This window comes from Heloderma suspectum, chromosome 3 (genome assembly GCF_057233095.1).
Source record: "Heloderma suspectum isolate Gila_16-S chromosome 3, 16-S_ref, whole genome shotgun sequence".
NCBI lineage: Eukaryota > Metazoa > Chordata > Lepidosauria > Squamata > Helodermatidae > Heloderma > Heloderma suspectum.
In genome coordinates, this window is record NC_139460.1 from 212,456,396 (window position 1) to 212,484,054 (window position 27,659).

Sequence of the window (27,659 nt, forward strand, 5' to 3'; positions counted from 1 at the left end):
TTCTGCTTGCCTAACGTAGGAGGGATAGGGCATAGATTCTTTGGTTTACCGGCGAACCAAACAAAGCAGCACGCAGGGCTATGATGAAAATATGGGCGCACGCTCCCCCTGCGGGTGGGCGAGACGGAGCGAGGATGCTGCATCATCGGCGGGCTCGTCAGTCGGTCACATGACGGAGACCCGGGCAACGCCCACATTGCTCAGCACACTGGAGGATAAATCGAGGAAGTCCGCGTGTCGCTACTTTCAATTCCAGTCCTCATTTTCCTTCCAGTAATTGTAATAAGCAAAATACACCAGCAGAGACCTTGTTAGCGAGCCCTTGATCAAATATCTGCATCCGGGGTGGGGAGGGAGATCAGTTTTTGCACGCAGTTTTCAAAATGTGTATATGACTTTTGCAGCTCGATTTCTCTCTCTCTCTCTCTTTTTTAATGCGTGTGCGCTTGGTGCTTCTCACAAATCTTCAGCGTGCAAGGAGGAGCGTTTTCCAGTGCAGGAATTTCCACTTGCTTGGGGGTCAAATGCACAGTCTATTGGCAGCTGTGATCAAAGGCGACCTGCAGTCCGCCTCTCTCCAGGAAGCTTTCCGCACGACCCCTTACCACGCTAGGGCTAAAAACGGACGTGAGGAACGTGCGCGGAGGCATGACTTTCTGGGTGGCCACAGGGACCTCCTCCCCTTCCTGCACATAGAAGGCAGCCGGCGGCGGGGAGAACGCTTCTCCCCCCAACGCGGCCGAGCGCTGCTTGAACAGCCAATCGCAACGCAGGAAGTGGGCAGGTTTTATAGTCGGTCACTAGCGCGTGGAGGGAAAGGAGAAGAGAAAGAGAAAAGGCTGCATCCTTTTTCGTGTTACCTTGTGGCGCTGAAGAAAGGCTCTTTGGGATCTTTTACTTGCAGGAGAAAAAGGGAGGGCGATAAACAGGCCGTTTTGCATCCTTCTCGCCAAGATCAAGCGTCGTTTCCCTTTTGCGTTGGCATTTTATTTAACCAGACAGGATGATAGCTGCCCAGCTTCTGGCCTATTACTTCACAGAATTAAAGGATGATCAGGTCAAAAAGGTAAGGGATAAACCGGCTTCTTCCTAAGAACCTGTATTTATCACTGCTCAATATCCTCAGCTTTGATGTAGTCAACTTATTTTTTAATGTATATATTGCATAAATTGTTTTTTGTATTTCTCAGGGCGCAGAATATTAAAAAGGTATTGTTATTTTTGTGCTTTGATTGTAAAGCTTTCTAAAAAAAAAAAAATCAAACGCGGAAAGATCCTGACCGGCGTTGTTAACAAGCGGTGTTGTTAACACTCTGCAGTGTCCTTGAAAGAGGATGTAGATGTCATAGCAGCGATGAGTAACGCAACCGTCATGGTTTCTTTCCCCTTTGCACCACCCGGTCCCTGGTGGAATTGGCTATCAAGGGTTGTTACTATAAACAGCTGATCGTCTCGTAAGCAACTGTGGGAATTGTCAGTATATCTTCATGAACTTGAGGATTCAAGGCCTACTTATTTGTGCATACAAATTAAATTGTTCAGGCTGTTCGTATGTGTTCGTTTAAGACCTAATAAAACCAGGTGCACTTCTTACAGCTAGTAATGATAATCCTCCAAACACAAGAGAGGGAATCTTGTGGCACCTTAAAGGCTAACGGATATAACATGGCACAAGCTAGAGAACAAGGACTATCTGAGATTTTGTCACCAAGCTCCTTCCGGAATTTTGTCTCCATGGGAGGAGCTGAGTTTAGCTGTAGGCTAACTCTTCTGGGCTTGCTAATGGTATCACTGGTATCAGTGGAAGTGAATAAGGCTGAGCCTGTTAATTGGGCTCCAGAAGTGAATCTTTTGGTATAAAAATAAAATGGGATAAAATTAGATCTCTTATGTAACTGTATTTATTATAGTCACTCTGGCTCCACATTGCTGAGAGGGGTCTTTTAAGGACACAGTACCTACAATTTGGGAAAAATACCTTGTTCCCAGGAATGTTGAAGTGTATGGGTTTAGGCCTCTCTCCAGGCAGTGGGCCAATATTATAATATGCAAATTTTCTCAGCATGGTAGACCAGGGATGCAAAATCTCTGGCCTTGGGCTCCAATCTGTGGCCTTCTTGGGTTTCCCAGATGGTCCCACCCCCTTTCCAACAACCACTAATAATTTGGTTGTTTCCTATCTTTTGTGCAGCTTTCCCCCCCTTTTAAAAAGTTGAAATGCTTCTCCGAAGGCTTAATTACTGTAGTAAGAGCTTTAAGCTAAAATATGCTGGTATTTCCCCCACCCACCCCCTTTTGCCTTCAGCCCCATCCACCCCTGAAATGCAGCCCCTGAGAGCTTTTCTGAAATGGATTTTGGCTCTTGGGTTGAAAGAGATTCTACACTTGTGCTGTAGGCTAATCAGGTTTTGCAGAAACTATTTTTATTAGGAAAAGCAAGGCAGATATGTCATCTCATACTGTCAGATGTCAGTGATCCTGTATTTTGTGAATGTGTTACTGATGATTTAACAAAGAGATCTAATTGGCCTGACAAGGCAATCATATAAAATTACAGTGCAATGCTATACATTTCTACTCATCAGTAAGCCCCACTGAGTTCACTCAGATTTGCTCCCAGGTAAGTAGGTATAGGATTTCAGTGTAAATCACGTTGGGTATAATCCATTACAATCATCAATGGATATTTTATAATTTACTTCAAGAACCCTTGGCAGGTTTCTTTCCTATGATAGATATCTGTTTAGGGAGGTTTATTGTGGTGACTATATTATTACTTGCAAAAAAGTCTTCACGTTGTGAACTCAAAACAAGTTTTATTACTTACCATTTACATGTGATTATGTTTCTTAAATTTTATGGCAAGTGAGGTTTTTTAATGGAAACTGATATTTGGCACACTAGTTAGACTCCTAAGATTTTTTTACTGCAGATATGTAGCTCTGCTGGTAATGAAGGCATACTTGAAAATGTGAAGGCACAATCTGCAAAAAAAAGCAGTAAAAAAAATAGTCAGGGTATGAAGTTACTGTGTGTTCTGTATGAATCTGTATCCCCTTTGTGGTCTGTCTTCCTGTTCCCCTGTCCACCCACCACTGCATCATCTCATTTATGCTTCTCCTGTCCTCACATAGAACTGTTAAAGTATCTTAAGGTGCAATCCTATGCATGTTTAGACAGAAAAACATCTTGCAACTCCCAGCATTCCCCACCCAGCCATGGCTGGGAATTTTTTTTCTGTCTAAACATCCATAGCATTGCCCCCTAATATTCTGCAAAATAACGAACATGGGTTCAAAACCATGCAAAATAAGCAGTAGCAAGCAAAAGCAGACCTGCATAATTGATTTGCTTAATTCATTTTGAGAACAAAATCTGAGTTGTTTGGGATTTTCTTTTGCAAGAGAATGAACATATTTGCTAATAACTAGCACTTTAAGAAGAAAAGGCTGTTAGGTGCAATTAAAAAATAAAAATATATGTACATTATATTGTGATGTTCTTTTTTTTGAAAGCACAGTGTAAAATGGGTAGATCATACAAACGTAAACATTTTGAAATCATTCACTTGCCTTCATTTAAGGAGTGGAAAAATAGCAATGGAAATGCCATGATTCTTGAAGTATGAAGCAAGGCTTTCCTAAAGAGTTGCTGGATCTGCTTGTATGGGATCTTGATGATCTTTTGCCACCCTGCTAGAAAGGAGAATATTATTAGATGGGGAAGACCCTCATGATTAACCCGTGACTATGCAGTTGTGATATTCACATGTGGTTCTGTGTGTGTGTGTGTGTGAATGAGAGAGAGAGAGAGAGAGAGAGAGAGAGAAGGAAGCCCAGTTCGTGGAGTTAAGAAAGCTTTAGGGCCCACTTGCTTATCTTGGCTGATGATGTTGAGACACTCCCTTAATGCTCTAGGATTCTGGATAAGAGGGAGAGTTTGCCATTCACACTGTCCTTTTGTGTTTTCCCTTATACTCAGAATCTTATGGATAGGCATTCACATTGACATGCTTTACATAGAAAAATAGGAAAATTGGTGTGTACAAGAAATACATGAATCATGATGTCATAGGTAAGCCACTTAGGGACAGAAGCACAGCTAGGGTGTGCCAGCATGGGTCTCTTTCCCTGGGTACATCCATGCAGAGGATCCAGGTAAGATGGAAACTGCCTGCTTCAAAAGATTCCAGGAAACAGTTTTTTTGGGGCACCTGAGCTTTGGGTTTGCCTAAGGCATAAGAACCGAGAGCTACAGCTTTGTTTTTGGGGGAGGGGGTTGGCATGGTGCTTCCCCCTATAAGTAAATGCTAACTTTAAAAAAAATGTTAACTGCTACCTTAAAATGTTAACTGCTACCTTACGCTCTTCAAGTACTCGAAAGGTTGTCACAGAGAAGAAGGCCAGGATCTCTTCTCGATCATCCCAGAGTGCAGGACACGGAATAATGGGCTCAAGTTACAGGAAGCCAGATTCCGACTGAACATCAGGAAAAACTTCCTGAGTGTCAGAGCAATACGGCAATGGAACCAATTACCTGGGGAGGTGGTGGGCTCTCCCACACTGGAGGCCTTCAAGACGAGGCTGGACAGCCATTTGTCAGGGATGCTCTGACTTGGATTCCTGCATTGAGCAGGGGGTTGGACTCGATGGCCTTGTAGGCCCCTTCCAACCCTACTATTCTATGATTCTATGATTCTATGAAAAGCAGGTGTTTTTGTTTTAGACCCAGCAGTCACAAAAAAATTGTAACATAAAAGCTTCTAAGAGTGCAATCCTATGCATGTTTAGACAGGGTGGCTGGGGAATGCTGGGAGTTGTAGGACTTTTTTTCTGTCTAAACATGCATAGGATTGTGCCCTAAATATTTCTGAGATTTAGGGACACTTACAAGATCTAAAGTAAAATTGTTGATATTGTACTGATAATACTGACCAAATGAGTATATGCTATTCTATTCTGAAAACCAGGCATTATTCCTCAGTTCTTACAGCACCTAGTACTATCTTGATGTAACTCTAGGATAAAGTTCAATGTGCTACATCTAGAATGGCCTTGTGATTCACTCTGGTCAAATGAGCCCTGCAAGGCATATTTTGCATTTTATCTGGATGTTGGCACTGAGGTTAACACATATTACTTATTCATGGTATAAGAGACATTACAGAGTATGAAAAAAACAAAGGCAGCTGTGTTGGTCATGATTCCCCCCCCCCCATCCATATAGTGTAATATTTTATTAGGCCAACTCAAATATCACTAAATATGCGCAAGCTTTCGAGATCTCTTCTGGTTCACCCAGGATGGAGAAAGTTTTGCGTTAACAGTTAGATTTTATATTTTCAAAAATGGAGGATGAACAAATGTCTGCACCTTTCTTCTTCCCAGTGGTCCTTGGGGCGCTGAAACCTGAAACCATCATATCACCAGGCAGAGCCCAATTTGAATGTCTGCAAACCTGCCTCCTTTATATCATTTTAAGACTGACCATGCAGACACCTGACTACAACATCCAGTCAGCCTTTTTTTCTTTCTCCTATTCCCTCTTGCTGCCCCTGCCAACCTGCTTTTTGTAACATTTTGCCTGATGAAGAGATCTGGAGATCTTGAAAGCATGCACATCTTTGTGATCTTTGAGATGGCCCAATAAAGGTATTACATGATATGGATACGGGATATAAGTTACAGTTAACTCCAGTAACCATTTTATTGGGTGGTATTAAGCGTCAGATCCCCAGAGACTTTGTTGTAATGATAAGCTATATGTAAACAGCAGCAAGGATTGTATTGGCAAAAGCCTGGCAAACAACTCGCATACCATCAATTGAACTATGGAGGCAGAAGAACTGGATTATCATGTTGATGAATAACAAGTTACAAGATAAGATAACAAGTTATAAACTGTTATAAGATGGTAGTTTCAACTGTGTACTGACTTAAAAAAAAACCAACCTGGATGCCATTTATTAACTGTTGGAATAGGTACAGACCAGGTGATCTTGCGACTTTGGATTTATTGAATTTGCGTTGATCTTGATGTATCTAATATTTTTAAGGAGGATTGTATCTGAACATTATAGAAAAAGAAAAAAAACTTCATATTACACTTCTTGAATCCTAGACATGAATGTATTGCCACAAAACATTGAACAGTGACATTAAAGAAAGGCAAGGATATATTAATCAGCATTTAACCATACAGCCAGCATGATATAGTGGCTAGAGTATTGGGCTTGGACCAGGGAGAATTGGATTTGAAACCCCATTTAGTCATAAATGTCTGTGGGTTGCCTTGGACCAGTTGGTCAATCTTTCTCAGCCAAACCTACCTCACAAGGTTGTTGAGAAGATAAAATAGGATAGCTCCCCCCTCCCCCTGGCAGTATTAATGAATGCCTACAATAAGGGCAAACATACAATAAGGACTGATTGAACAAAGAAACTGATAGGCATAATCCATTCATAAGGAACCCACTTGTGAAAGCCTCTACATTTCTTCAGAAACAGAAATGATTGTTTCAGCCAGCCCACTGAAAGTTCAAGGCTTGGTAATCCAGTGGTCCTTGCCAGCACATCTGTGCCAAGGTCTACTCTGGGAAATGTGATGAAGCTGTATTTTTCTTTTTGCTCTCCTGTGACCCTGACTGGCGTTATCCATTCATGATCTGTCAGTTGTGTTGAGAGCAGCCATAGTAATAGTAGCCCTCCACATGTTGCTCTGTGACATCATGAAATTCGTGGAAGTGAATGTGGACAATTCACATTTGATACAGCCCTATCCATTTATGACACTAAGCCCCTACCACATTATTTATACTATGCTGCATACGGGCAAAGGGTTTACATAGGCCAGCGTTATACCATACCAGGCCAGCTTAAAATTCCCACGAGCCTTCCCCCTTCCCCTTACAAGACTCATTGCTTATGCTATGTCTTTAGAAAGACATATATTATAACATATATTTAAAAATAATATTTTTTCCAGGATTGTTCCATGCAAGCCATATAGCTCTCTGTGAATTGTGTCCTGCCACTCCTAGACTTTTATACTATAACTGAAATCTAAATTTTGCTGGTCGACTCTTCCATACAGAATGAGTGCTGCTTCAACAAATATTTAGAAATTTGACATAAACCACAGAAGTGGGCTTGGGCTGTTACAAACTGAGATGCAATACATTAAACTGGGGTCTGCAACATAGTGCCTGTGGGCAGCAGTGTGCCCACAGACGCCTCCGTCCATGACTGCCCAGGTCCCCTGCCCCTTCCAATTTTTATTTTTAAAAGTTGGTGTAGTTCTTGGCCAATTGCAAAGTGAAACGCCTGGCTTGCAGCCACCCGCCATCTTAATTTCCTTTCTCCAGAATGCCAGAGGTCCCATGTGGGCCCAGAGGCTGTGAAATGATTGTTGTGTGACTTGCTACACCCTCCATGGTAGCCATTTTGTTCCCCCGCCCCAGCAGCTATTTTTGTGATAGCATTCATGAATTTTCTCAAAATACTGAATGTGCCCACCAACCCCAAAATGTCGGGGATCCCTGAAGTAGTGTGATATCTGGAGATTGTATTCCAGTACTTCCAACCTGCTGCTCCAGATGTTTTGAACTACATTTCCAATCATCCCCAAACCAGTGTGGCCATTGTAGTCCAGCACATCTGGAGAGCATCAGGTTGGGGGGGCTGCTGTATTTTTTTTTGTTCCTTACTAAAACACATTTCTTTTTAAACTCAGAAGGCCTGTTCAATTTGTAAATGATCAGAATCTATCAAAAGGGGCACTTACCATTTTCAGATTATTTGTCAGGAGAATGCTGGGGAAGAATGTTGCTAGGTGTGTTGAGGAAATGTCGGTCGATGAGTTAATTGCAGAGTTGGAAGATTCCCAAAGGCCATCTAATCCATCTGCCTGCTGTGATGCAGGCTCACTGCGTTCCCCTAAGCTCTCGTAGGTGATTATAGACAATCCAGACCAAAGCAGAAACCAGATGACACAGGAGCAAATAGCTCCAGATGACTTGGGCAAGCAAGCTGAAGCTGGCTTTGGCTTTAAAGTCACTTTGGCATTCAAACAGCACTGTATTCCCTTGGGACTTCATACATCATTAATCATGCTGCTGCTCCATTTTATTGTATTGCTTTTATTATTATCGTAGCTGAAATTGTTCTTAATAGTGTATTTTAAGCTGTGATTTTAATAGTGCTATATGTAAACTGTTTAGGAATTTTACTATATTGAGAGGTATATAATTACTAATAATAAAATAATAAATAAATAAAAATAATGACTCAGTTTGCACATTACGGTAGCAGATCATGGGTTATTTAACCCATGACTTGTGGGGATGCGTGTTCTGTGTGAGCCGCTTCTGCTTTCTATAAACAACCTACGAGTGCCCCAGTTGTGAGCATGTCATCCTAACCCAGACACTCTGGGTTGTTTATGGGTTAACCTGTGATTTGTTGTTAGTTTAACTCTGGGTTGTTTATGGGTTAAACAACCCAGAGTTAAACTAACAACAAATCATAGGTTAATCATAGGAATCATAGGTTCGGGTCGTCCGAACCTGGACACTGTGGGTTGTTTATGGGTTAAACAACCCACAGTGTCCAGGTTCGGGCGACCCGCTCACAACTTACAATCAAGGCATTTGCAGGTTGTTTACAAAAAGTGTAAGCTGCTCGTGCGTGGCAGTCGTTTGGGGTGTCTTGTGCAAACTGGCCAAATAATACGAAACAGTTCTGTTGTGCACTTCTAGTGTTCAAAGTGCTTTAACATACATTATCTCAGATCTTTACAACAGCCTTGTAGGGTAGGCCAGTATTATCCCCGTACTGTACATGGGGGCTGAGGCTGAAAGATGGTGGCTTACCAAGGCCACTTGGTGAGTTTGTGGCTAAGGTGAGATTTAAACTGGGGACTTCCTAGCTCACACTTATAGAGCCCAATTCTTTGTATGGTTACTCAGGAGTAAGTCCTGTTGATATCAGTGGACTTACTTCCAACTAAGTGTTCTAGGATTGCAGCCATTTGGAACAATGCTATGTGTGTTTACTTAGAAGTAAGATCCAAGGTGTTCAGTGCGGCTTACTGCAGCCTTAGTGTAACTCTGCACTTGTAAGTCTAAAAATCCCAGTACTGCTCTCCCCCCCCCCTCCCCGTTTCTGCCTCTTGGCTATCTTTTCAAACTTGAGGTACTCCTCTTCCTGCTGTACAGTGTCTACCCTAAAAGCGCAATTCCATGTAGCTGTGTTATGCAAACGTTGTTTCCACGTTTAAACTTTCTCTGCTGTATCCATCCAGATGCAGCTTGCCTTAGTGTTGCATTTCTCCCTGCATTCAGGCTGTTGAGCATCACATGATAAGAGAGACAGTAAGTAAGCCGATAACCCTTCAGGCTTTCAGCCCTCTTCACCAGTAAAAGGTGCCAAGGCACTGCCTTATCTGGCCTGTGTATCTGAGTCATTGGGGCAAGCCCAGTGATGGTTTTGTGACAAAATAAAGAAAGGCGAGACTTGCAGTCTTCAGTAATTTTAACCACATACCATTTAGTTACAGTCAAGCCTCAAATTATTAAACTTCCTGTTCAGAAACACTACGCTTTGATTTTATTTGCTATCTAAGGCAGGCTTATCAATGCACACTTGCCTGATCACTTGAAAGAATTGCCCCTAAATGACCAGGCACAGGTTTTGCAAAGTAAGAGAGAGTTTTTTCTCTCTCCTCGCCCCCTCACCTCCCTTTTCAGGCCATGGGTATGCCACAAATGATTGTTATAGGCATGTTTGGGCAGATGGGCTAGTATACATTTTTGAGAGTTAGTAAGTAGTGCAGACTTAAGAAGCAATATGTTTTCTGCATATTGCAGATAAGTCACAATGACCTGGTTTGCACATAATGACAACCTAGAGTATGAGTTGTTGCTTTACCCAGAGTTTACTCAGGATTTGTCTGCCAGATGATCATGCAAAGCACAGGTTGTTTTTTAAATTATTGGTTTGTTTGATTCCCTCCTTCTTTGCCCACCCCTTCTCTTTATCCCAAATGCCTTTGTGGCACTGTAGTACTGACATGTAGAGTGGCCAGATTTTTTTTACCACTCTCACCTGCTGCCTCTGTAGCCTGAAAGAACCCGTGGTTCTGGGTTCGTATGTAACAACAACCCATAGTTAAAACAGCCCAGAGTTCATAACCCAACAACAAACCATGGGTTCTCTTCTTGGCTTGTTCGTGGTTAACAACCCATAGTTAACTTATAGTTCTGGGTTTGCATATAACGACAACCCAAGATTCAACAACCCATACTCTGGGTTGTTGTTACACGCGAACCAGTGATGTTATGCCTTTAGTGTGCAGTCATGATATGGTTAACCCGATGGTAGTGATTTCAGATTGGCTTGGTCTCTGTCTTCTTAGTTACATTTCCCTTTACCAAGCTGCTAATAGTTTTGGTTCCATGCACTACAGCACCTGTGAAAAGCCTGTGCAACAGGCTTTTTGAGCTGGGCGGTGGCAGTGCCACAACCAATCCTATCTCTTGCCCTGATCCTAAAAGCTGAAGTCCCAAGCTCTTAATGTCTGGGTGAGTCCGGAACAACAGTGGAGAGGTATCTACTTTTATGTAGTGGAGATGACTTTGCAAATAGAAGCTGCTTGTCTTGCAGAGGATGTCAAAATTTGATTTGAATTCACTAAAGCTGACCTGGTTTTATGCAATATTAGGGAGCTGCAGTCAATGTAGTTTGACTAGTCTTTTGAGAGCTAATGTATGGAGTGGTTTCATGGGTTGGTCTTTGAATAGTATTCTAGTTTTCTTTTGTTAGGTTTTCTAGTGCTTTGTGTTGTTGTTGTTCAGTCGTTAAGTCGTGTCCGACTCTTTGTGACCCCATGGACCATAGCACGCCAGGCCTTCCTGTCCTGCGCTCTCTCCCGGAGCCTGCTCAAGTCCATATTCATTGCATCAGTGATGCTATCTAGCCATCTCATCCTCTGCCGTCCCCTTCTCCTTTTGCCTTCAGTCTTTCCCAGCATCAGGGTCTTTTCCAGAGAGTTATCCAGTGTAATTAGAGGGATGTCACTGTGACCATGTCAGGCAGGCCTTTAGGAATAACATTCAGCTGCAGGACTGGTGTCAAGGGTAGGCATGGTTGAGCACCTGCTGAGGGCCCACACCTCAGCAGGGGCCCACTGACAGGAGCCCCGTGGAGTTCTTCTTCCTTTTCACCATCACAACCTGCTTCTTCACCTGCCTCTTGCTCTGGCCAAGACAATAGTGGTGGTGAAAAGGAGCAGCAGCAGATGCCACTGCCTACTTGCTCACTGACTCTCTGCCTGCCTGGCAAGCAAGCAGGTGGTAGCAGTGATTAGAAAGAGGATGAGGGGCAAGAGCAGTTGGTGACAGTGGCAGTGAGAAGATGGACTCACTGAGGGAGGGGATCCAGAGAGGGTGTCTTGCCTAAGGCCCTCAAAAACCTGGAGCTGGCACTGTTCAACTGCCCTTTGAGTTTTAATTTCTCTCCAGTACTATTTGTTTGTTTAAAAGTGTTGCTGTGAAAAACATATAGCAGGAGAACAATGCATGTGTTACAGTTAAGGCAGTAATGAAGTACATCCTTTTGAGTTCGTTGAGATATACTGCTTCATTACTGTAAATGGGGAAACGGGATTTGTAAACATCCTAATGCTGCAAAGTCTTTCAGATTGATGGCCATGTGTGCCAGCGAAGGTGGCAGGATGCTGAGAGCCCTGGTTTATAAGGATTAAACTATGTTTCATATCAAGAATAAAGGAGGCAATGTAGAAAGTGCTGCTTTAGGCAAAGTTGTTTCCATTCCCATATGTGATTTTATTTTTTTGTTTGTAAGTAAATGGCATGGAAAAGCTATAAGTTGCTTGATAAACAGTTAAAAAAGCAGTACAGCTTCGGGACATTCTAAAAACTAAATTTGAGACACTTTCCCCATTCAGTCACAAGGGCTAGAAACTAACTTTAAAAGGGGTCATGTGAGATTTTGATTTTTTTTAAAAATGTGTTGCCTGCATGTTTCAAGTTCTGAATGCAAAGCCAAAATATTTGGCTGAATCTCTGGTTGAGATATATAGTGTTTTCTTGTTTATTGAGAAACAAGCAACTGAAAGACAAACCACAGATATGTTGCAAAACTTCCTGTTACTGGTCACAACAATAACATTCCTAAAATGACAACAAAAATAGCATCCCATTTATTTTGGAGGGAGAAGAACTTTTAATATTTTGAAATATGTCTCATTTTAGGATAGGAATCCTGTTTAAAATGTATGGGGGTGGTGGTGCATTGCTCTTGAATCAAGTTTTTGCTTTACTTGGTGCACAATCCCATGCATGTTTAGACAGAAAAAAGTCCTGTAACTCCCAGTATGCGCCAGCCAGCTCTGCTGATGGTTACAAATAATAGTAATAATCCCAGTTGGAAAATGTCTTTTGCCACCTCTAGTGGCCGAGCCCCAAAGAATGTTGCAGCCTACTACTGCTAGTAGTAACTATCGTGGCTAGTTAGTGTACAGCAGGGTTGGTCCCTCCAGATGTTTTGGCCTACAGCGCCCTTCAGCTCTAGCCACCATAGCCAGTGGTGAGGGATTATAGGAGTTGTAGGCCAAAACATCTGGAGGGCCATAAGTTACCCACCCCTAGTGTACATCCTCACGTGGGAGCTGCCATCAATCCATCATGCAACATAAAATTCCAACTCCATTTGTGATTCAGGGCAGCTCTACACATTATGAGTGCTGTACAAAATGTTGGTGATACACCCTGACTGAGCCATGTTTTCCAGATGTGTGTGCATGCATATGTGTTTGCTCTGGGATGCACCTGTGCAGCAGCAGTGTTTCCAGCAGCAGTCACAATGTATGGAAGTGCCCTCACATGGAGAGCCAATATTGTGTGTAGTGTGACTTTGTCACGGCTTGACATTTCAAAGAAACTTTTGCTTGATGCTTCGTTTGTCTTGGCAAAATTTCAGTAAGACTCTTCCCCCACTGGGGGTTAACACATCCAGGAGGGTTTGTATGAGCTGTGCTGAGATGGGGCGACAGGGATGGGGAAAGCCCTCCAGTTTACTTCAGCGGATTTTGTCTCCCTTGTGAATATTTAAGAACAGTGGCTTCAAAATGTGCAACTGGACTTGCAATCTGAAGTTGGGATGCTCTATTCAAAGTGTCCAGACTTTTGTATCACCCTTGTTGAAAGATCGTTAAATGCTTTTAGCATTTCTTAAATTAAGCCGTGTTATGAATCTTACTTGGTTGAGTGTGATCAATCTATAGTTCCAGTATTTAAGAAGCCTTTTGCTGCCAGTTATATAGCCATAGCTTAGTGTTCCCCAGTGTGGTGCCCTCCAGATGTTTTGATCTACAATTCGCAGCATTTCTGATGTTTGGCTATGCAGGCTAGGGCTGGTGGGAGTTGAAGTCCAAAATATCTGGAGGGCACCACAATGGGGAAGGCTGCTATAGCTGATTAATGCACTTCACACAAAGAGTGCAACAGAAATGGTTCTAGTCTGGGTTCAGTTTTGCGTTTGTACTAACAAAAATTAGTAAGGGGGGAATAATCTTTGAATCTATTTTTCATTTTTATTAATAAATGAATAAATCATGACATCAAAAGACAATACATGTAAGTGAAAATAATAGTAATAAGAAATGCATAGGATTTCAGGATCAAAGACGGGAATCTTTGATTACAGGAAATGTTTAGGAAATATATTCTTTTAAACTACTATTTCCTAAACATTTCCCATTATCAAAGATTACAGTATTAATCTAAAAGAAGAGCTTTCATCTAAGTACCAAGTTTCTTACCCAGCTCTGTTGAGCTGACAGGTATACAGTCTTGGTGAGCTTCTACATGATAAAAAAGCTAATATGCCCACAGCATCAGAACACATTTATACACTTTCTACAATATTACTTCATTGTTAATAATTATCTACCATCCCATACATTTGGGTCCAGGATTTTAAGTCCTCAAAAATTCCTATGAGAGTAAAATGCACAAAAAGCGGCATAAACATACTTCATTTCATTTATTATTTTTCTATACACCCCATAGCTGAAGCTCTCTGGTCAGTTCACAAAAGATACTAAAAAATATCTTTCAAGCTAGATAAGATTGATTCTGAATTGTATCTGAGAAAACAACTAATTCAAAGGTTACTACTTAAACCAAAGTGTATGAACTTTTTAGACATCTATATATCAGGTTTTATAGTGTTTAGACTCTATGCAATATTTATTGCCCACAAATTAATGACAATTAACTGATAAGCAAAACCTCTAAATATACTCTTGACTTGGAATGTAAAACTTTATTATTTTATTATTCAACACTTTTCAGATAAATGTTGCCACCAAACATTAAGTTTTACAACTCTTCGGTCTTCAAATAATCCTTGACTTTGAGTGATGGCTTTAACTCTGCATTCTCTCTTTAGATTATCCAAACCACTTTGCCAGTTAGTTTTTTATATCAGTTACCCAGAATTCGTTGTGATTGTACTTCTTTGTATCTTTCTGTGTCTCCTCTTTAATGCAGTCATATTTTCACTTATTTGCATCTCCAAATTCTTAATTATGTATCATTAAGCATTTTCAGTGGTTCTTCGTGTGGTATGTTATAACGTCATATGATTTTGCTTTAAGAAAGGTGGGTTAGTAATTTCTAGGTAGTCTTCCCAGCAATTCCAATACAGCTATTCTTTTAAAATACATGTGCGGTATCCAATGCTGCCAGCACGCTAGTGGAAACAACCGGAAATTTCCATGAGTTCAGCTGACCTGCCCTGTTCCAGAAATGAGCATTTCTGCTAATTTCCAGGGTTGTTTTAGGAAGCGCTAGTTCATGTTGCACTAGTGGTTGGTCCTGCAGGAGCAACAGAGCTAGTGGAGGTGCAGTGGGAGTATTGGATACTGCCCCATGACAGCAATACATAGTGTGGCTCTGCCTTTCCCAACCTGGTGCCCTCCAGATGTGTTGGACTATAACTCCGATCATCCCCAGCCAGCCCAACACACCTGGAGGACACCAGGTTGGGGAAGACTGGTATAGCTCTTTGAAGTTGGGCTTCATATCTTTGCTCTAACTCAGGAGCAGTCCAAGACACTTCGTCACTCCAAGCAGCTGCAGAGTGTGATCCAAGAGGCACATTCTAGAAATCCTTGCAGTGTTGCAGAGGACGCTGGGGACACATCTTCCAGACTGCACTGGTGCCCTTATAAATATGGGTACTCGAAGCAATGCTGCCAAGGCCAAAGAAAGTCACATTTGCTATACCTGAAACCTGATCTGGAGAGTGCATCCTCCAACCTAGTTGAAGTTTAGTTGTGGGAGCGGGGGACTAGAGCCTGACACGCAGCAGGCCAGGGTAGAAGGCTCTCTCTCTGTCTCTCTCTCTCTCTGATCAGCCTTGGCCAGTTCAGAGGTGTCAAACTACTGGCCAGTCATAGGGGATGATGTTGCATACCTCTGTTCCACTCTGCCTGAGGATGACTCTGAAGTGGGCAGAGGCCTGAGCACCCATAGCTCGTTGGTAGCTCACTAGACCAAGGGGTTTCTCATTCAAGCTTAGGCACCCCTAACGCAACCTTAATATAGCCTCTTGTATGTGTTGGGCCCAATTTCTGTCTGGTTGATGGAGTTGAGGTGAGGGGAGTCAGGGCAAGGTAGAGATGATGGTGAGCTGTCACCGGGAACACAAGAGTTTAATTCTGCCCTACTCTTATTCAGTAGATATTGGAGGTTGCATAGTAAGTTGGAATGGAAATTTGAAATGAGTGTGATGCCAGTGATACAGTTCCTTCAGACTGGGTTTTGGTGTGGAGAAGGGGAAGGAGACCTTAATGTTGTGATTTAAGGGGAAGAGAACTTTGATAAAATAATTATATTAAATGCTGCAGTCTAATCTGGATATTTTGAGGAAAGGTAGGATGACAAGGTAAACAAGCAATGAAGTGAATACAGTTATCTTTTTATATCTGCAAAACTATAATTGTGCCCTGCCATTAGCAGGTTTCTTCCCATATATTTCCACTGAACTCCTTGTAAAGGCCAGTTGAAATGAAAGTCAAGCCTTTGCAGTGTTGAGGCTAGACTACATTAGCGCGTTCGTTTCATGTCGGGCTGGCCTTGATAATAGTTTGGAAGCTTGGGGATGAAGGGCCGTAGCTCAGGGGTGTAGAGAACATGGTTTGCAAACAGAAGGGCTGAAGTTCAATTCTCCAGCATCCCCAGTTCAAAAGGATCAGGTGGCAGGTGATGTGAAGAACCCTTGCCTGAAACCCTGGAGAGCCACTGCCAGTCCACGATACTAAGCTACATGGTCTGACTTGATTTAAGGCAGCTCTGTATGTTCATAAAAGGTTTCAGCTAGAGCAAAATGCTACAGCCTGCCTTCTGATGGGGTTCATTATTAGGAGCATGTTATAGTGTGTGGATTGGCTGTCTCTTGCTTTCTGGGCCCCATTCAAGGTGATGTTCATGGTCTGCTGATCCCTAACAGACTCAGAACCAGTATATCATGACCTTTAAGATTATCTGGGAATATCCTCTTAAGCTTGTACTCTATGCACCACCAGGACTACAGAGGCACACAGGGAGCAAGTTTAGGTTGCTGCTTGTCAGCCCAGGAATTTCCTCCTATCAAGTCTGAAGTCTACTGGAGTTTTGGAAGTGGTGTAACACCTTTTGATTCAGTTTGGCTTTTCATGGCCGGGGTAGGGTGGGACAGGGCAAGATGGCATTGAGTTGATGTAATTGGGAGTTCTGCAATTTGCACATTGGGTTGTATCCAAGGCTAGTTTAAGTTAAGTTCCATTCTTTTCAATGGGTCTACTCTAAGTAGGACTAACACTAGACACAAACCACTATTACCTGCCCTAAGCCCTTAGGATGGAGCAAGCTATACATCAATTTTAAAAAATGAAGGAAACTTGCACTTATGTTCGGACAAAATCAAGCAAGGTCTTGAATATTATGTACTTCTCTCTTCTTCCTTAGATTGATAAATATCTGTATGCCATGCGGCTCTCTGATGAAACTCTGGTCGATATTATGGGTCGCTTCAAGAAAGAAATGAATAATGGGCTCTCCAGGGATTGTAACCCAACAGCCAGTGTCAAGATGCTTCCTACATTTGTAAGGTCTATTCCTGATGGCTCAGGTAAGGATTACGTCTCCTCTGGTGTGCTGTTGTAATTTGTTAAGAAATATGTGTTCTAAAATCAGAGCAAACCCCATATTATTACTTCCAACACAGTGAGAGCCATGAACTGAATACACATGTGTTCATCAAGAGGTCTAAGTATGAATAAAACCATAAGAAACAATTGGTGATGTTTGTAGTAAAGAGAAAAAAGCACTGGGGTTTCTTTTAAAGCAAACCTCAGTCCAGTTCCCACTGAAGTAAGTGAGAAAGATGTTTGGCTCTTGTTGTCTTGGGGACAGTGTTTTCTTTGTACAAACCTAAGTAGAAGACAGCGGATTTAAAAACACACACACCACAACTTGCAGTCTATATTCAAGATAGACACAGGGTAAATAAAGTCCTGGCAAGTGATAAACTGTGCAGTGACAAGTGTTACCAAGAAATGTTTAACAAGGACAATATTTTGTGCTGGTTGAACATTTGGCTACATTGGCTCCACCCACTGACTTTTACATGAGCTAAGAAGACACACAGACAAAGGGCTCCTTCCTCCTTCCTGTTAGTAGTAACTGAGACTTTTATGGATTTATTGATAAAAGCGTCTGTATCCCATCTTTCTGTTTCATTCTAGAAACAAGGTGGCTAACATCAACAAAATTTAAAACAATTGCATAATATTAAACAAATAAAACTGATTTAAATGGCACAATAATTAACTAAGCTTTAACTGCCGGTAACATTTGCTCCCGGCCTAAATGGTCGGGCCAAAACTGAAGGGTACATTGCTGGACAGTCCACACAGATACACTGCCGTGCCCTTTGCTGTGCCAAACTTGATGGAAAGGGGGCTTAAAAGATGGCTTTTGATTTCAGTTTGTATCTGAAGCTAGCAGATATTTTGGATTTTCAGGTGAAATCACTGTGGCGTTACTTCTTTCTGTAAGAATCACAGGTAACTAAAGCTAAGGAGGTGCAATTAACATTGGTGTGTCTTTTAAATCTGGATCTTCCACACGATTTATGGGATCTGAACATATCCATGTGGAAGTAGATTAAAACCTGCCTTAATGGCTGTGTACGGAAGTGCTTGTGCTGTTACTGGGCTCATAACAGTTCGCATACACCAGAATCACTGCTGTAGGTACAAAGGAAGTCCTATGAGAAATGCTGTTGCTGCCTTGTAACAGCTGTGAAACAGTAAGCGACAGTAGGATAATTTGGCTTTAAGACCCAGAGCATGCATGGTGGTGGGAAACCCAACATTCTAAAGCAGGCTTCCCCAGCCTAGTGCCGTCCAGATGTTTGGGGATGTTGGGAGTTGTAGTCACATCCAGAAGGCACTAGGATGGGGAAGGCTGAACAAATACGATTGTTCAACAAATAATCTTTTCATTTTGTTATGTTAATCATAAACACATCATTTTGTAACAAGATCCAAGGATTTGCATGGTATTCTTAGCATGTTAATCCTGAGTTGACTCATTTGAAAAGAGCATGACCCTTTCAGTAATGTCCAAAATCCTATGCCTAAGGCTAATTGAAAGTTTTGAATGTAGATAGTTTTTACATTTTAACTTTGTAGCTGTTAAGTTAAAGACCGATTTACAAAGGTTTCGGGAAGAACGTCTATCTCATGTGCTGTGCTGAGGCAGATGAGAAGGGGAAGTGGGGACATCCCATCAGTCCTGCTGAAAGTCTTAATTTTCCCCCTCTTCCCTCATTCCTTTTTCCTTGTTTGTTGTGTCTTTTAGATTGCAAGCCTGTGGGCAGGGACTGTCTTCTTCTTTTTAAATTATTTGTTAGCTGTTCCAGGAGGCTTTTTGGCTAAGGAGAGGGATAAAAATACAACAAGTCAATAGATTAATATGTAAATGTAATCCTCAGAATCTTATTTAACCTGATGAAAAACATTCCATTCAGATATAACAGTGAACCATATGTACACGAGCAGCCTTGGTCTCTCGCGCTCCCTTCCCCCTATCCCTTCCTGTTTGCATGCTGTGAATTCTCACTTCAGAGATCCTGGCAAACGACAGTTTGCTGCTGCATCTGAATGCCACAAACTATAGCTTGCCTGCAAATCAGAATTGCAGATGAGGAAGAGGTGGCGGGAACTCAGCAGTCGTGCCATGCGGTGCATGCGAGCCCCAGAGTGCTCATCCACATAACACCGGATCATAGTTCGTCTTTACATCTGAATGCACCTTTAAGTGTCTTGTTGACTGGGGCACCGATTTCAGTGTGCAGACGGTGAGTTAATTTGCTGCATATTACCACCGTGGCCATTTCTGAAGTGCAGCGTTTGTTTGAAGTGTATTCCAGGGGTCATTTACCTTTGGGGGAGGGGAAGCCATCTGTTCTAGTGTTTCCCCCATTATTTATTTATTTTTAAGGTAATGGCTAGGTTTAAACAAGCGAGGAGCTATAATGATAAAACCTGTTTGTCCATTTGAGTTAATGTGAGGTACTGGTACTCAACAGTGACATTTTAATTGGTTTTATCCACAGAACATTATAAAAATTACATTCAGGTTTGAAGTGATGTCAGTCCAAGATATTTTGCTGCTCCAAACCCTTATAATGCACAGTTGGAGAGATTTATTTATGTATTTCATTTATATCCCAACTTTTTTCCTCTAGCAAGCAACCCAAGGCAGCTTACACGGTCCTCCTCCCTTCCATTTTATCCTCACAACAACCCTGGGAAGTAGGTTAGGCTGAGAATCAGTGACTGGTCCAAAGTCACCCAGTGAGCTTCATGGCCTAGTGGGACTAGAATCCAGATCTCCCGAGTCCCAGTCCAACACTAACTACTACACTATACTGGCTGTCTTAGTGCCCCATGGTCCTGTGTAATGTTACAGATGGTGCTGGGGGTGCATCTCTTAGTGCACATAGGAGCATAATAAAAAAATGTGGCATTGCAAGGGATTATGGGATGCATCTTTCAAATCTGACATTGGTTCATTGATGCCCCTGAAGCTAGCCTGGCTTCAGCATGAGCAGTTTATTTTATTGTATTGTATTTATTACTCAATTTATATACTGCTTTCCAGAGAGTATATGGAAAGCATAAACATAAAATCCAGTGGCTTCAGAACAACAATACAATATAACAATAAAACAGCACAATACAAAGTTAATCAGCAGTAAAACTGCACACTCTACTGTGTGCTACAAACCATAGCTGGCTGGGTCGCTCTTCATGGAAAGCCAGTGTGAAGGGATGAGTTTTAAGAAGATGTCTGAACATCAGAACTGTGGGGGCCTGTCTGATGTCAGTTGGTAAAGCGTTCCAGAGGGTGGGTGGTGCAACACGAAATGCTCTACTGCAAGGCCTCCTTAGGTGAAAATCAGGAACATGTAACAGAAGGGCTCTCCCTGATGATCGCAGAAATTGGGCAGGGACATAAGAGGTGAGGTGCTCCCTAAGGTGACCTGTTCCCAAGTTGTTTATGACTTTATATGTTAAGAACACACCTTAAACTTGGCCTGGGAGCTTATTGGCAGACAGTGCAGTTCTTTTAGCAAGGGTGTAGCTTAAGGTTGGAAAGAGACCCAGTTAGCAGCCTCACCATTGCATTCTGTACCAGCTGCAGCTTCTGGACGAGGCCTAAGGGTAGCCCCATAGAGCACATTACAAAAATCCAGTCTTGAGGTAACCAGTGCCTGTACTACCATGGCTAAGCAATCATGTTCCAAGAATGGCTGTAGTTGGCGTACCAGCCGAAGCTGGTAAAAGGCACTCATAGCCACTGAGGCCTCCTGAGCCTCAAGTGACAAAGATGAATCCGGGAGTACCTCCAAATTGCGTATCTGTTCCTTCAGGGGGAGTACAACCCAATCCAGAACAGGCAACTGACCTATTTTCCGGAACTGTAACCCACCCAGCCACAGTGCTTCTGTCTTGCCAGGATTCAAGCTCAGTTTATTGGCCCTCATCCAGCCCACCACTGTGTACAAACACCAGTCTGGAGCCTCCATGGTCACACCTGATTCAGATGTTATAGAGAAACTGACCTGAGTGTCACCTGCATACTGATGACACCTTGCCCCAAATCCCCAGATGACTGCTCCCAATGGCTTCACATAGTTGTTGAATAGCACTGGGGATAAAATAGTGCCCTACGCACCCCATAGCACAAGTGCCAGAGGGCTGAGGTTCACTCCTCCAACACCACTCTCTGAGACTGACCCTCTAGGTAGGAACGGAACTACTGAAGTACAGTGCCCCCAATGCCCATCCCACAGAGCCTATCCAGGAGAATACCTGGTCGATGGTATCAAAAGCTGCAGAGAGATGGAGTAAAAGGAGCAAGGTTGCACACAATCCATCCCTTTCTCAATAAAGGTCATCCAACAAGGCAACCAAGGCTGAGTCGGTGCCAAAATCAGGCCTGAGCCCAAACGGGAAAGGATCTAGATAAACAGTTTCATCTAAGAATGCCTGCAGGTGCCCCGTCACAACCCTCTCCATCACATTCCCTAAAACTGCTGTTTTTGCAGCTGCCGATAGTTTTCACAGACCCACAGGTCCAAGGTGGGCCTCTTCAGGAGTGGCTGCACTAGCGCCTCCGTCATAGTGTCAGGCAACACTCCTTTGCACAACAAGGCATGAACCACACCCTGGACCCACATACCCAAACAGCCTTAATGAGCCATGAGGGACAGGGATCAAAAGGGCACATGGTTGGTTGCATAACTGCAAGCTCCTTGTCCACGTCATCAGGATGCATTTACTGAAATTGAATCCACAGAACATGGCTAGATGGGGCATTGGACATCTCACATGGATCTGCCATAACAGTGGCATCTACATTGCTTTGGAGCTGGACGATTTTATCCTTAAAGTGTGATGAAAAAGCATCACAGTGGGCCTCTTGATGGCTCTGGGGTTAGCAGCCTCCAAACCACTCTGAAGAGGTCCACTGTGTTGTCTGGATGGTTCCGAAACGATATGTGTGGTATTTATAACTGTGGATTCCCAAAACGAGAGGTTTGTGTCTACCTTTTCTTTCACAAACTGTCTCAAACTGACATGACTGCTCAGTTTGTGACTCTGGTAGGATGATTAGCAGAACTTTGGGCTACAATGTAGTTATAAGAGCTGCCAATACATAACCTCTGGAGCATAATCTGCTGCTTTCGGTTACTCATAAAGGCTTGTTTGGCTATTAATGTTATAGAAAGTTGCTGCATTTCTCACATGTTAACAATGGTAGATAGTGGTTTTCTGGGTTGATGGCCTTTGATGTGTCGTCATTAGATCTGTCCAGCGTTTGCTGACAAGCAGGACTTAAAAGTGGGTGTGATGAATGGCCTGTTCAGTTACTACTTGATCTCTGGGATTGTACCCAGAGTGAGATGGAGAGCAGGCTGTGTGCTTCTGGGATGCATTTACTGAAATTGAATCCACAAAACGTGGCTAGATGGGGCATTGGACATCTCACATGGATCTGCCATAACAGTGGCATCTACATTGCTTTGGAGCTGGACAACTTTATCCTTAAAGTGTGATGAAAAAGCGTCACAGTGGGCCTCTGATGGCTCTGGGGTTAGCAACTCCTACCATGGGGAGCATGATGGAGCCAGCACATGTTGAAGGTGGGTTGAGGCAAGTCTGCTAGCTGCTCAGGTCAGTGAGCAAACTTGAGCCAGAGGCTTTTGCGGGGGCCAAGGCATGGAGCATCAGCTGACCCACTCTGGCCTCTTGGTATAAAGAGGCTTCCTTGCTGGTCTCTCTACCATTCCTCCTTTAGCCAGAGGGTGGTGGTGGTGGTGCACAGGCCAAATGCCCACCTGAGATACCGTGGGATGCACATTTAATGGCCAAGCTACGTGTTAGGTCTGCCTCACATTTGTGTGCGTTTTTGGTGGCAATGGGGTTTTCCTCCTGAGGCAAATACGGGGAGGTTATTTTTATCAGGAATGTAGCATGGAGGAAAAGGGTTCCCCCCCCTTCTATCTAAGGGGGCAGTCTTCCCCTACCTAGTACCCTCCAGATATTTTGGGCCACAGCTCCCATAATCTATGACCAATGGCCATACTGGCTGTGCTGATGGGAGTTGTGTCCTCCAGTTACTACTAGGCGACCAGATTGAGAAAGGCTGTGATAAGGGGCTCCTCACAGCTGCTATTTTTTAAACCTTAACACATACCTGCAAATGTCGCTTATTTGTTTAACATCATCTGTTGTCCAGCCCTAAGACACACTGTAGGCTGAAGTCCTGATAATACCTTTGATCTTCCTGGTCCAGTCATTCACTTCTTACCCTGGGTACTATCCCATAGATAACTGACTCAAAAAAAGACAGATGAGAGTTAGGAATTTGCTGCTGGGTTTTTTTTTTTAGGGATGAGATCAAAACGTTGGAAGAAAATCTGTTTTGGAAAGATCAGAATACCTAAAAAGGTGGGAAGAAACATCTTGGAAATCCTCGCTTTATGCTTGATATTTCAAGTGGGTGTGAGATAATGGGAAAAGGCTGCTGTTTTAGAGGAAGAAAACAGCAGTGTTGTAAGATTGTTGAATAGGTACGATACCCAAGGCTAATTTTTATGAGTGTAATTGATTATGTGCCAGCAGCCAAGAGTGTGCCATTGGAGAGAATGAGTTAGTTCTCTCAGCCTTCCCCAACCCGGTGCCCTCCAGGAATGCTTTGTCCAACAAGTCCCAGCATTCCTGATCACTGGCCATGCCAGCTGGGGGTGATGGGAGTTGAAGTCAAAAACATCTGGAGGGCACCAGGTTGGGGAAGACTGAGTTAGAAAGTATCGAACTGAGAGTGTATGGTAGGTCAACTAGTGTGGTGTATTTTCCAACACTGTATCTTGCTTATTGTTCTTCCAACTTTTGCCACTTCTAAATCTTATTGAACCTTCAGAAATCAACAAAGAATTGAAATATAGGTTGAGGGAGTTTACTGTTCTGAGAACAACTCTGGTGGACTGAGGCAGAGCCTGAAAAGTAGATGTTGAAAAGCCGTTAAAAAGAAAGAACTGTGCGTGTGTATTTGCATCCATGTATCTACCTCATCTTCAGTGTTTGTCTATGCTCTGTATATACACAGCATTTTATCTTTTTCCAAAAACGGAAAAAGTTAATTGGTCATCTCACTCTCCAAGCAAATAAGGATTGCTGTCTTTGTTTGTCTGATTAGATAGGATGGGGCAAATGCCATCACTTGGGTCAATGAAATGTATTTGCAATGTTAAAAGGTAAGCACTGATAGTATAGCTTTCAGTACTCTCTCTGTGTGTTATTTTATTTAGTGAATGGGGAAGATGTTTTTATGCACCAGAGTGACTTGTTGCTTAAGTGTTGTACTGTTTCTTTCTAAACAGAGAAAGGTGATTTCATTGCCCTGGATCTTGGTGGATCTTTCTTCCGCATTTTGCGAGTGAAAGTCTCTCATGAGAAAAAGCAGACGGTGCAAATGGAAACTGAGGTTTATAACACTCCAGAAGATATTATGCATGGTAGCGGAACACGGGTAAGGTTCCTCCTTAAAAATGTTCTGCAATATATGAAGCTTTTAAAAAACATTTTGAAAGTTTATCATACTGTTGAGGATATCTCTTGGATTTTCTGATATTTATTTTTGAAGCAAATGAAAATGGTACTTTAAGTTTTAATATTCAAGGGAACTAGAATGTGTCTCTTCAAAATAATTCCTTGTCAAGTTAGAAAGTATATTTTGATATCAAGTTCTCCATGTTGTTTTCTTGTTGAGAAGAATGCAGAATGCTAGTTTGTAACATGAAATTGGCTTCTTGTGATCATTTCTTCTGGTTTATTCATTTCCAACTGAGCTGTCTTCTGTGCAGTGATGACTAGTTGAATTGACAGGCAGACAGGCATTTTCATGACTGAAAATGAGGCCCCAGTTGTGAGTCAAGATATTTAGTTTATTTAATTTTATTTATACTTTATTATAGCCATCTTTATGATCATATTCTGGACTGACCAAGAATCATATAACAATCACTGTCAAATCACAACAACATATTATTTAAAAGAAACTCCATTAATGAAAAATAGTGCCTTCGGCTGCAGTCCTATGCACACTTACTTGGGAGTAAGGCCCATTAAATGCAATGGGACGTACTTCTGAGTAGACATGGATAGGTTTGCGCTGTTAAATCTTAAATGTCAGGTATGGTACATTCCAACTGCTAATGCTGGGCTGTCTACAAAAGCCTATATCACAGGGATTCTGAGAGCCCTCCTGAAAGGCTTCAGAGACAGACTCTTGAGGGCCTTGTTCACAAGGCTACAACCAAGGCCTGTTTTACATCTTACTAGGGCAGTGTGAGGACAACACTGGGGTGGGAAATAACTACATCATTTGCCCAGCCCATATTTTCTCTCCTTACAAAATGCTTGTGGAGTGATGTGGGACCAGACAGTAGCCTCCATACCACTATGAAAATGTGTAGATCAGATCCCACCCAGTCCCTCTTCTTTCCTCTTGAAAGAATATTTCTTTCCTCTTGAAACGATGGGGCTCTGCACTGTGGGTGAGGAGAGGTGCTCGTTCACGTATATCACATACAGTGTGTGCTGGTGGATAAGGGTCACTCTGTTGGATACTGTCAAGGCAATCTCTATAACAGAACCAAGACAGTGAATAAGAAACTTGGTTTTCCTCCTGTTTTAAGTCTTTTTTGCTGATATCGATATTTTTGTGTTGTCTTTCCTCTCCTTCTCTGTAGAGACCTTTAACTATTTGTTGTGCATTTTTCCAGTTTTGATAGCAACCAGTCATTGATAACACCAGTGGACAGGTTAATCAGGTGTGTGTTTGTGCAGACTACATTCTTAAAATTGGAAACAAAGGCATTAGCAGAAATTTAGCAACTATGTTACACTATGAACAGCATGCTGAGAAGTCTTGAGAAGTCCTTGATTCCAGTCTTGGCTCAACTGAAGACTCACTGATGGCCTTAGACACAATCTCTGTCTCAGTCTCCCTATCTGCAATATGGTGATAACAATACTGACCTATCTTAGTGGGCTTTTCTAAGGATAACTAAGATAATGTATGTGAAGCACTTTGTGATTGCTCAAAGTGCTATATAGAATTATTATTCTATATTATTCTGTGCTGGGTGGTGCAGTGTCAGATTTAGGCCTAGAGAAAATCAGGTTCAAATCCTCTTTGAGCCGTTAAACTCAGAGTGACCTTGGACCAGTCACCATCTCTGAACTGAGCCTACCTTACAGGGTTGTTGCAAGAATAAAATGGGGTGGGGGAGAGAACCATGTATACTTTCTTGAGGTCCTCAGAGAAAAGTTATATAAATATTATAAATAAATATGAATATTCTGTAAGAAGAAGCCCGTTAATAGGATTTAACTCCCACATATAGTATAAGGTAGAAACATGTGCAACCTTTCATTGGAAAATATCCGTTGTTACTTCTTGTTTGTGTCTCTGGGTCGAAATTCAGCTGCTTCACCTGACTGCCATATTTTGTTGTACAGCGGAGCATCTATATTTATTTTCATTGAAAGATCTTTCTCTCTCTTGCTCTTGAACACATACATTTGTCCATGTGTATACGTTTTGCGGCCAGCAACTCAAACTTGTAGAAGCTACATGGATGGTTGGTGAAGCCGAGAAAGGCTGGAGGAGTTTCTCCTAGTTCCTCCACTAAAAGCTCTCCTGTGTAAGTTTCAGGTATTGGAATCTGCTCTCACGAGTGGCTGCAATTTTCTTTTAGCCTTCCTTAATGCTGCCCATTGCCATTTCTCTTGCTTTTCCCAGGATAAGCCTTAACAGTGGAGATCCTGAATCATGGCAGCAGGGCTGTTGAGCCTAAGCGACAGCGATTTGGGCCAGCAGGTCCCAGGCTTGTCTGCACTCTTCCTGCTACTTGGCTCTTGAAAACATCGGCCTGGTCACTTCCGCATGTAGTTGTGGCACTAGTAGATGTCCTAATTGGCCTTGTTGGTATTGGTTGAATGAAAGAGAGCAGCTTCAGTGGTGCTGTGGTCAAAGGTCCTAATTTGTAGCACTGTCGGTTTTGGACTGATGAGGACAGTTTGTGTGTTCCTGTGAGCAACATCTTATTTTACCTGTAGTTCAGTAATAATGACAGTTCATATAAACTCTAACCGTTATTTAAAGTTGGGTTGTCATCTGTATTGGATGGATCATGAAAAATATGTGTTAGTTGTAGAACTGGAAAAGCATGTTTCAATTTCTTAGGTGCTAGAATCACATTTTTTATGAGAGATAGTCAACATTTAGGTCCCTGGATTGTAACCTAGTCCTATGTTTGGGCAGAATTCTGTATTGCAAATTAGTTTTGTTTCCCAGGTTTTTAAAATGTTAGCCTTTCTGTACTTGTTCAATGATTCAGTGAAATATAGTACTTCACTTAGCAATTCAGGGCAGGTTAGTGCAGCTTTGACCATATTAGGAGTCAAATCGTCCATTTATTTATTTATTTATTTATTAAATTTATTAATCG

General features: G+C 42.3%; 1 protein-coding gene across 1 annotated transcript in view; it reads left to right on the forward strand.

Annotated features, from left to right (window-relative positions):
• The first annotated feature begins 810 nt into the window (after positions 1–810).
• Positions 811–27,659, forward strand: part of HK1 (hexokinase 1) — a 71,032-nt gene continuing 44,183 nt past the window's right edge. Inside the window, exons 1-3 of the mRNA XM_084845452.1 lie at positions 811–1,066; positions 17,033–17,195; positions 24,525–24,673. Of these exons, the coding sequence (XP_084701578.1) occupies positions 1,004–1,066; positions 17,033–17,195; positions 24,525–24,673 (375 nt within the window). The 5' untranslated portion in view covers positions 811–1,003. The remainder of the gene's footprint in view (positions 1,067–17,032; positions 17,196–24,524; positions 24,674–27,659) is intronic.